Below are 11,964 nucleotides of genomic sequence, written 5' to 3'. Positions count from 1 at the left end.
TGTAACCTAATATAACCTAATGTAACCTAATGTAACCTAATGTAACCTAATGTAACAATGTAACCTAATGTAACAATGTAACCTAATGTAACAATGTAACCTAATGTAACAATGTAACCTAATATAACCTAATGTAACCTAATGTAACCTAATGTAACCTAATGTAACCTAATGTAACCTAATGTAACATAATGTAACCTAATGTAACAATGTAACCTAATGTGACCTAATGTAACAATGTAACAATGTAACCTAATGTAACCTAATGTAACAATGTAACCTAATGTAACCTAATGTAACAATGTAACCTAATGTAACCTAATGTAACATAATGTAACCTAATGTAACAATGTAACCTAATGTAACCTAATGTAACCTAATGTAACAATGTAACCTAATGTAAAGTAACTATGTAACTTATGTAACCTAAGTAATCTAATGTAACTAATGTAACCTAATGTAACCTAATGTAACATAATGTAACAATGTAACTTATGTAACCTAATGTAACCTAATGTAACCTAATGTAACAATGTAACAATGTAACCTAATGTGACCTAATGTAACAATGTAACCTAATGTAACCTAATGTAACATAATGTTATCTAATATAACATAATGTAACTTAATGTAACCTCATGTTTCAATGTAACCTAATGTAACCTAATGTAACCTAATGTAACCTCATGTGACCTAATGTGACATAATGTGACCTTATGTGACCTAATGTAACCTAATGTAACCTAATGTAACTATGTAACTAATGAACTAATGTGACTATAACAGTGACTAGTACAAGTACTAATGTAACCTAAGTACTAATGGACTAATGTAACAGTACTAATTAAGTACCTAATTACAATGACACTTAACATGTACTATTAAATGACTAATGTAACAAGTAACAATGTACCAATAATGTAACCTAATGTAACAATGTAACCTAATGTAATATAATGTGACCTAATGTAACAATGTAACAATGTAACCTAATGTAACCTAATGTAACCTAATGTAACAATGTAACCTAATGTAATCTAATGTAACATAATTTAACCTAATGTAACCAAATATAACAATGTAACCTAATCTAAAAATTACTATGATTTAAAGTAGGAAGTCTGAATAAAGCATCGGCTTAAAAAATGTTGGATTTTTATTGATGTTGTTGTGAAATGTAGCAACGAAGGACACGTAATCTATGAAAACAGACGAATTATTCTCATACATTGTCGACATCTTATGCTAACCAATACATGTATTGTTATAATAGGTGCTTAAGCATAAGGTTACAAATTGATAAAAAATAAACTGGATAGTCCATTATCTTGCTTCCTGTTGATTGGTGACTATTGAGAATCGACATACCTTTCAAAATCGAGTATCGTACGGCCGTGCGACAGATGATGCACTCGGGCCCAGCATTTCCGTGTCCGGTTTTGGCATGATGGGATACGATCTTCAGTTTTGATGGGTATACAGGTTTCAAGATGGTCTATTAACTTGTGATTAATCATTATGGTAAAACTCACCATCAATATAAATTGGTTTATTCTTATTTTAGATACATTTTACCATTGGGCAGAATTCTTAATGACGTCCGGGTGTTTCCATCGAAAATTGCTAATTTATATAAACATATGTACTCTCCAGTATATAGGCACCCTCACGCCAATTTGCGACCCCTACTGTAAATAAAGACGGCTGATATCAACAAGTTCGTCTCAGAAAAATGGCCATTTCCAGATCCAATATGATCACCAATACCAAGTCTAATCTCTATCAATTCTCAGAACTAGAAGGTATTCTCATCCAAAAGTTGGCAAGACTACTGAAGTATAAATTGTTTTTCATCGATCCCTATTCCAGTTCAGTCACGTTTGTTTTTCATTTTCCGGTTCTGGTTTTGACTTGATGGTAGACGATGTCTATTGGTACTGGTGGATATGTTGGTGGACATGAAGGTGGACATGATGGTGGATATGTTGGTGGACATGTTGGTGGACATGATGGTGGACATGTTGGTGGACACGATGGTGGACACGATGGTGGACACGATGGTGGACATGTTGGTGGACACGATGGTGGACACGATGGTGGACACGATGGTGGACACGATGGTGGACATGTTGGTGGACATGATGGTGGACATGTTGGTGGACATAATGGTGGACATGATGGTGGACATGATGGTGGACATGATGGTGGACATGATGGTGGACACGATGGTGGACATGTTGGTGGACACGATGGTGGACATGTTGGTGGACATGATGGTGGACATGATGGTGGACACGATGGTGGACACGATGGTGGACATGTTGGTGGACATGTTGGTGGACATGATGGTGGACATGATGGAGGAACATGTTGGTGGACATGATGGTGGACATGTTGGTGGACATGTTGGTGGACATGATGGTGGACACGATGGTGGACATGTTGGTGGATATGATGGTGGACACGATGGTGGACATGATGGAGGACATGATGGTGGACATGTTGGTGGACATGTTGGTGGACATGATGGTGGACATGATGGTGGACATGATGGTGGACATGTTGGTGGACATGTTGGTGGACATGATGGTGGACATGATGGTGGACATGTTGGTGGACATGATGGTGGACATGATGGTGGACATGTTGGTGTACATGTTGGTGGACATGTTGGTGGACATGATGGTGGACACGATGGTGGACATGATGGTGGACATGTTGGTGGACATGATGGTGGACATGTTGGTGGACATGATGGTGGACATGATGGTGGACATGATGGTGGACATGTTGGTGGACATGATGGTGGACATGATGGTGGACATGTTGGTGGACATGATGGTGGACACGATGGTGGACATGTTGGTGGACATGTTGGTGGACATGATGGTGGACATGATGGTGGACATGTTGGTGGACATGATGGTGGACATGATGGTGGACATGTTGGTGGACATGTTGGTGGACATGATGGTGGACACGATGGTGGACATGTTGGTGGACATGATGGTGGACATGTTGGTGGACATGATGGTGGACATGATGGTAAACATGATGGTGGACATGATGGTGGACATGTTGGTGGACATGATGGTGGACATGATGGTGGACACGATGGTGGACATGTTGGTGGACATGATGGTGGACATGTTGGTGGACACGATGGTGGACATGATGGTAAACATGATGGTGGACATGATGGTGGACATGATGGTGGACATGTTGGTGGACATGATGGTGGACATGATGGTAAACATGATGGTGGACATGATGGTGGACATGTTGGTGGACATGATGGTGGACATGTTGGTGGACATGATGGTGGACATGTTGGTGGACACGATGGTGGACATGATGGTGGACATGATGGTGGACATGATGGTGGACATGATGGTGGACATGATGGTGGACACGATGGTGGACATGATGGTGGACATGATGGTGGACATGATGGTGGATATGAAGGTGGACATGATGGTGAACATGATGGTGGACATGATGGTGGACATGATAGTGGACACGATGGTGAACATGATGGTGGACATGATAGTGGACACGATGGTGAACATGATGGTGGACATGATGGTGGACATGATGGTGGACATGTTGGTGGACATGATGGTGGACATGTTGGTGGACATGTTGGTGGACATGATGGTGGACACGATGGTGGACATGTTGGTGGATATGATGGTGGACACGATGGTGGACATGATGGAGGACATGATGGTGGACATGTTGGTAGACATGATGGTGGACATGTTGGTGGACATGATGGTGGACATGATGGTGGACATGATGGTGGACACGATGGTGGACATGATGGTGGACATGTTGGTGGACACGATGGTGGACACGATGGTGGACATGATGGTGGACATGATGGTGGACATGATGGTGGACATGTTGGTGGACATGATGGTGGACATGATGGTGGACACGATGGTGGACACGATGGTGGACATGATGGTGGACATGATGGTGGACATGATGGTGGACATGATGGTGGACATGATGGTGGATATGATGGTGGACATGATGGTGGACATGATGGTGGATATGTTGGTGGATATGTTGGTGGACACGATGGTGGACGATGTCTAGTGGTAGTGATGAGGCAATGTGTAGGGAAATGTGGGTTTATGACGGTCTTTACTTGCAAGGAAGGGCTGAGTTGATGACGATTTACAGTTGAACGGGTGGACAGGGTGAGAGACTGTCTAGAATTAGAGGGAAGGGCAGGATGGGAGACTGTCTATAGTTAGAGGGAAGGACAGGATGGGAGACTGTCTATAGTTAGAGGGAAGGGCAGGATGGGAGACTGTCTATAGTTAGAGGGAAGGACAGGATGGGAGACTGTCTATAGTTAGAGGGAAGGGCAGGACGGGAGACTGTCTATAGTTAGAGGGAAGGGCAGGATGGGAGACTGTCTATAGTTAGAGGGAAGGGCAGGGTGAGAGACTGTCTATAGTTAGAGGGAAGGACAGGATGGGAGACTGTCTATAGTTAGAGGGAAGGGCAGGGTGAGAGACTGTCTAGAGTTAGAGGGAAGGACAGGATGGGAGACTGTCTAGAGTTAGAGGGAAGGGCAGGATGGGAGACTGTCTAGAGTTAGAGGGAAGGGCAGGATGAGAGATTGTTTAGAGTTAGAGGGAAGGGTAGGATGGGAGACTGTCTAGAGTTAGAGGGAAGGGCAGGATGAGAGATTGTTTAGAGTTAGAGGGAAGGGCAGGATGGGAGACTGTCTAGAGTTGGAGGGAAGGGCAGGATGAGAGATTGTCTATAGTTAGAGGGAAGGACAGGATGGGAGACTTTCTAGAGTTAGAGGGAAGGGCAGGATGGGAGACTGTCTAGAGTTAGAGGGAAGGACAGGATGGGAGACTGTCTAGAGTTAGAGGGAAGGGCAGGATGGGAGACTGTCTATAGTTTGAGGGAAGGGCAGGATGGGAGACTGTCTAGAGTTAGAGGGAAGGGCAGAATGGGAGACTGTCTATAGTTAGAGGGAAGGACAGGATGGGAGACGGTCTAGAGTTAGAGGGAAGGGCAGGATGGGAGACGGTCTAGAGTTAGAGGGAAGGACAGGACGGGAGACTGTCTATAGTTAGAGGGAAGGGCAGGGTGAGAGACTGTCTATAGTTAGAGGGAAGGGCAGGATGAGCGTCTGTCTATAGTTAGAGGGAAGGGCAGGATGGGAGACTGTCTATAGTTAGAGGGAAGGGCAGGGTGAGAGACTGTCTATAGTTAGAGGGAAGGGCAGGATGAGCGTCTGTCCATAGTTAGAGGGAAGGGCAGGATGAGCGTCTGTCCATAGTTAGAGGGAAGGACAGGATGGGAGACTGTCTAGAGTTAGAGGGAAGGGCAGGATGGGAGACTGTCCATAGTTAGAGGGAAGGACAGGACGGGAGACTGTCCATAGTTAGAGGGAAGGGCAGGGTGAGAGACTGTCTATAGTTAGAGGGAAGGGCAGGATGAGCGTCTGTCCATAGTTAGAGGGAAGGGCAGGATGAGCGTCTGTCCATAGTTAGAGGGAAGGACAGGATGGGAGACTGTCTAGAGTTAGAGGGAAGGGCAGGATGGGAGACTGTCCATAGTTAGAGGGAAGGACAGGATGGGAGACTGTCTAGAGTTAGAGGGAAGGGCAGGACGGGAGACTGTCTAGAGTTAGAGGGAAGGGTAGGATGGGAGACTGTCTATAGTTAGAGGGAAGGACAGGGTGAGAGACTATCTAGAGTTAGAGGGAAGGGCAGGATGGGAGACTGTCTAGAGTTGGAGGGAAGGGCAGGACGGGAGACTGTCTAGAGTTAGAGGGAAGGGCAGGATGGGAGACTGTCCATAGTTAGAGGGAAGGGCAGGATGGGAGACTGTCTATAGTTAGAGGGAAGGGCAGGATGGGACACTGTCCATAGTTAGAGGGAAGGGCAGGATGGGAGACTGTCCATAGTTAGAGGGAAGGGTAGGATGGGAGACTGTCTAGAGTTAGAGGGAAGGGCAGGATGGGAGACTGTCTAGAGTTAGAGGGAAGGGTAGGATGAGAGACTGTCTAGAGTTAGAGGGAAGGGTAGGATGGGAGACTGTCTAGAGTTAGAGGGAAGGACAGGATGGAAGACTGTCTGGAGTTAGAGGGAAGGGTAGGATGGGAGACTGTCTAGAGTTAGAGGGAAGGGTAGTATGAGAGACTGTCTATAGTTAGAGGGAAGGACAGGATGGAAGACTGTCTATAGTTAGAGGGAAGGGTAGGATGGGAGACTGTCTATAGTTAGAGGGAAGGGCAGGATGGGAGACTGTCTATAGTTAGAGGGAAGGGCAGGACGGGAGACTGTCCATAGTTAGAGGGAAGGGCAGGATGGGTGACTGTATATAGTTAGAGGGGAGGACAGGGTGAGAGTCTGTCCATAGTTAGAGGGAAGGGTAGGATAGGAGACTGTCTATAGTTAGAGGGGAGGACAGGACGGGAGACTGTCTATAGTTAGAGGGAAGGACAGGATGAGAGTCTGTCCATAGTTAGAGGGAAGGGTAGGATGGGAGACTGTCTATAGTTAGAGGGGAGGACAGGGTGAGAGTCTGTCCATAGTTAGAGGGAAGGGTAGGATGGGAGACTGTCTATAGTTAGAGGGGAGGACAGGACGGGAGACTGTCCATAGTTAGAGGAAAGGGTAGGATGGGAGACTGTCTATAGTTAGAGGGGAGGACAGGGTGAGAGTCTGTCCATAGTTAGAGGGAAGGGCAGGATGAGAGATTGTCTATAGTTAGAGGGGAGGACAGGACGGGAGACTGTCCATAGTTAGAGGAAAGGGTAGGATGGGAGACTGCCTAGAGTTAGAGGGGAGGACAGGATGGGAGACTGTCTATAGTTAGAGGGGAGGACAGGGTGAGAGTCTGTCCATAGTTAGAGGGAAGGACAGGATGGGAGACTGTCTATAGTTAGAGGGAAGGGTAGGATGAGAGACTGCCTAGAGTTAGAGGGAAGGCAGGATGGGAGACTGTCCATAGTTAGAGGGAAGGGTAGGATGGGAGACTGTCCATAGTTAGAGGAGAGGACAGGGTGAGAGTCTGTCCATAGTTAGAGGGAAGGACAGGGTGAGAGTCTGTCCATAGTTAGAGGGAAGGGCAGGATGAGAGACTGCCTAGAGTTAGAGGGAAGGGTAGGATGAGAGATTGTCTATAGTTAGAGGGGAGGACAGGACGGGAGACTGTCCATAGTTAGAGGGAAGGGTAGGATGGGAGACTGTCTATAGTTAGAGGGGAGGACAGGGATGAGAGATTGTCTATAGTTGGAGGGAAGGGCATGATGTTGAAGGAGTGACGATGGAAGGCGGACTATAGCTGGACTGATGACCAGGGTGGGAAGTTGTCTATAGTTTGAGGGGTGAATAGGATAACCATTTGGAGTAGATAAGGAAGTTAGGCGAATAAAAAGGAAACGCATAAGGGCTGTCAGTTCGCACTTTAAAGCAGGCTGACAAATTTACTTAACATAAAAGTAAATTTACAAATGACTCGACCTCTCTTGATTCAATATTTGCCTATGACTGTGCAACCTAATTTAGGTTTAAAATGCACTCGCGTATCTAAGACGAGACAGTAACTGTCTGGGAGACAACAATAGCTCTATTGCTAAAATGCTGGTATTTCAAAATTCATTATCGGAAATTCAGAAATACGAGGTTTTATGTATCCGTATGACGTATGTGTAGACAATAACGAATGATTCAAATATTTTCTAATTATTAACGCTATATTTGTCTTATGTAGCCTGTCTGGAACTTGTTTATAAAAAAAAATGTTTGGGCAAACATTCAGGTCACCGGAAATACGATATAGTACAAAACAGTATGGTGAGGTAACCTGGGCGAAGGTTCGCCGATCGCGACTACGGACAATGTCGGGCGTCGTTACGTCATAAATATCATGATCCTGAATTGTATGTTTAGATATCGGTACATGTAAATGGGCTAAATTCTCGTTATCTAGAAAATAAAATCCACGGGAAAGTCGGAATATTTATAAAACAGTCGTCATCTTTTAAATGTATTTCAAGTAGAGTAAACAAACTTTATTGTGAATAAGTATTGTAAATATTGTATACTGTAATTTAGATACCGCGGTGTTATTAATACGGAATGACAAGATTAAAGTTACGTGGGGAAATGAATAAGCTACTGGCTTATCGTCTACGTGACACCTGGATATGTTCACTGTTTACATAAGATAACTAGAGTCATTTGATGATTAGTAAAAAATCTAAAATTAAAAGAAATATGTTTGGCGTTGTTAATAGTGAAAAGCTTTAAGTGTGCGACATTGTAAATGTAATAAGTAAATTATGTGGTGTGGTAAATAGAAAGGGTAAACATTGTGTGGCGTTGTTAATGCGATAAGTATGTATTTTGCAATAAATGAAATTATGGTACATTGTAATACACAAATTATGGTACATTGTAAATACACAAGCTAAATTGTGTGACGTTGTAAATACAAAAAAAATAAATTATGGTACGTTGTAAATACACAAGCTAAATTGTGTGACGTTGTAAATACAAAAAAAAATAAATTATGGTACGTTGTAAATACACAAGCTAAATTGTGTGACGTTGTAAATACAAAAAAACAAATTATGGTACGTTGTAAATACACAAGCTAAATTGTGTGACGTTGTAAATACAAAAAATAAAACTATGTTACGTTGTCAATACACCAATTGTGTGACATTGTAAATACAAAAAATAAAATTATGTTACGTTGTCAATACAAAAAATAAGATTGTGTAACGTTGTAAATACACAAATTGTGTGACGTTGTAAGCACACAAAAATATGTAACGTTAGCAATACACAAATTGTGTGACGTTGTAAGCACAAAACAATATAATTAATTTTTCATTGTTTTCATGGTAAATATTCAAATGTCATTGGTCGAAAAATTCTTTTCATTCTTCTATAATTAATTTTTCTTTGTGTTCATGGTAAATACTCAAATGTGATTGGTCGAAAAATTCTTTTCATTCTTCTATGAAAGAAATTCCGGGAATGGCGCGAAAAATGTGACGTCACAATACGACAATTGACGTTGCGTATTGATTTGAGAAAAAGAATCCCATTTAAAACCAGTAAAATTGTACATAAAACATGTTTTAAATTAGAAAATCTTTTTCAAAAATTAATTATAAGCGTTGATGTCAATTATTTTTTCAGTTTCATCGGGGTATGAAACAAATTTTGTTTGCAAACTTCTGTAAGAATCCGCTACGCGGATTCATACAGTTTGCAAACAAAATTTTCTTCATACCCCGATGAAAGTAAAAAAAAAAATGACATCAATGCTTAATTGCAAAAAGTAACTCTATGTGACGTTTAAAATACAAAAAAAAAGAGGAAAAATTGTGACGACGTCAGGTAAAAAACAAAAACGTGAAAATTGTTTTTAAAAGAACTGTCATAGTGTTGTATTTTAACCGATAAAATGCAGCAGTATTATAAATAAATAATAACGTTGCTGAGTGTCCTGAAGCCAACTATTCTCGTAAAACCTGACCAGTTCATGAACTGACCATATACGGCATCACGTGTTATTGACCCTTTGATGACCAAAGTAATAGCAATAATTGCATGTCCGAGTAATGGTTGACGTGTCCACGTCCAGACTTACCTGGCCGCGGTCGATGTCGGGAAGAGCAGGTACTGATTTTAATGACCTTATTAAGTTGATTAATTGTGCGAGCGTATTTATTAATGTTAGTAATTTACAGTATTGACCTATATCATAAAAATGTATACCTTAATGATAATGAGCCATATCTATTACACATGAATGGTCTTTTTTAGTTAACGAGAACTTTTTTATGCTCATTAACGGCGAGCCGATTCACCGGTATACGTGTATATTTTGTAATTTCTCCTTAGTGGCTATTATAGGGAAATGGGTCTGTTATTTGGAGGTTTGTCACTTGACTGTACTACACTATTATCAGATCAGTGCTGTGATAGTTTGGTACCTGTCACATAATTGCCAAAAATAACAAATCTAACACAAGCAATTCCATTGTCTCATGTATCTTAATCCTTCGTGATTTTGATATATGAAGCAGAGTGTATATGCCTTATATACGTCAGGATCTTGATATATCCGTTGCATAATTGAATTCGGGTTAAACCACGATAACCGCGAAAATAACTGTCGCGACAAAGCTTATTTCTCCTAATGGCAAATAATGTATAACAAAGCTACATTTCTCTTTTGGTACATTTGCTAAACATGCTTTTCCACCGGTGCAAATTGTCTTACGGATCCGACTTCTACTTTTACTGGGGTCTGACGCGTGATTTCCCCGTATAATGTATGACAGGGCTAGCAACAATCGGGGTGTATATAGTTGTAAACATGAATGTTTACATGGAATAGTTCTAATTTTAGCCGGCAGATTCCCTGTTAACGTCATCGGTGTAAGATCTAGAGCTAGTTATCTGAAGAGTATGCGATAATATGGGGAGACAGGGTTTGGTCACACGGGACGCGTCACTCAGGCGTAATAGCAATGTTGATGGTATGCTTGATGATGTACTTCTTTATATACAAAAATGCTTTACATAAAACTGCATACGCGAGAACGCAAGTGGATCCACGAGGAATTCATACGAGAGAAAATGTATCACATACTCTGTCGTATGTATGCCGCACACGCAATGCACGTGAATCCTAAAAACTGAATACATATCTGACGTACATTTGTCAATGGCGTGTAACTGATACATGCTTGTGACGAGAGTCAATGACATGTGGGTGTTTGCACGCGCAAAGGTACATCAATTGATGATCATATAAATGTCATCGCCAAGGTCTAGTTAGCGGCGCCCTAGAACGTCGTATCACTGGTATACATCGGCAAACAAGTATCGAACAATTTACCGGGAAATCAAACATTTACCGGGATATTGACATTTATCGGGATATCGAACAATTTAGCGGGATATCGAACAATTTACCGGGATATTGACATTTATCGGGATATCGAATATTTATCGGGATATCGAACATTTATCGGGATATCGAACATTTATCGGGATATCGAACATTTATCGGGATATCGAGATTTAGTGGGATATCGAACATTTGTAGGGATATCAACCAAATCACCGGGGTATCGAATAATTTACCGGGATATCGAACATTTATCGGGATATCGAACAATTTACCGGGATATTGAAAATTTATCGGGATATCGAAATTTAGTGGGATATCGAACAATTTACCGGGATATCGAACATTTACCAGGATATTGAACATTTATCGGGATATCGAGATTTAGAGAGATATCGAACAATTTACCGGAATTTCGAACATTTATCGGGATATTGAACGATTTACCGGGATATTGAACATTTATCGGGATATCGAACAATTTACCGGGAAATCGAACAATTTACCGGGATATCGAACAAATTACCGGGGTACCGAAAAATTTACCGGGATATCGAACATTTATCGGGATATTGAACAATTTACCGGGATATCGAACATTTATCGGGATATCGAACAATTTACCGGGATATCGAACATTTATCGGGATATTGAACAATTTACCGGGATATTGAACATTTATCGGGATATCGAGATTTAGTGGGATATCGAACAATTTACCGGAATATCGAACATTTACCAGGATATTGAACATTTATCGGGATATCGAGATTTAGTGAGATATCGAACAATTTACCGGAACATCGAACAAATTACCGGAGTACCGAAAAATTTACCGGCATATCGACATTTAGTGAGATATCGAACAATTTACCGGGACATCGAACATTTATCGGCATATCGAATAATTATCGGGGTTTCGAACATTTATTGGGATATCGAACAATTTACCGGGACATCGAACATTTGTAGGGATATCAAACAAATCATCGGGGTATCGAATAATTTACCGGGATATCGAACAGTTACCGGGGTATCGAACATTTATCG

General features: G+C 41.7%; 2 protein-coding genes across 2 annotated transcripts; both read right to left on the bottom strand.

Annotated features, from left to right (window-relative positions):
- Positions 1 to 1,870: 1,870 nt before the first annotated feature.
- LOC117332271 (chitinase-like protein PB1E7.04c) lies at positions 1,871 to 2,356 on the bottom strand. Its single transcript, XM_033891157.1, has one exon. It carries the CDS (start codon positions 2,354 to 2,356, stop codon positions 1,871 to 1,873), a length of 486 nt encoding a protein of 161 aa, XP_033747048.1.
- Positions 2,357 to 2,457: 101 nt separating this feature from the next.
- LOC117332270 (histidine-rich glycoprotein-like) lies at positions 2,458 to 3,654 on the bottom strand (the record flags this gene model as incomplete). Its single annotated transcript, XM_033891156.1, has 1 exon — positions 2,458 to 3,654. A coding segment is annotated over one exon (1,197 nt), but the record flags the coding sequence as incomplete, so codon positions are not given.
- Between the last annotated feature and the right edge of the window lie 8,310 nt (positions 3,655 to 11,964).

Source organism: Pecten maximus, chromosome 8 (assembly GCF_902652985.1).
Source record: "Pecten maximus chromosome 8, xPecMax1.1, whole genome shotgun sequence".
NCBI classification, from domain to species: Eukaryota; Metazoa; Mollusca; class Bivalvia; order Pectinida; family Pectinidae; genus Pecten; species Pecten maximus.
The sequence above is the reverse complement of the archived record's forward strand: the minus strand, read 5'-3'. Positions and strand labels throughout refer to the sequence as shown.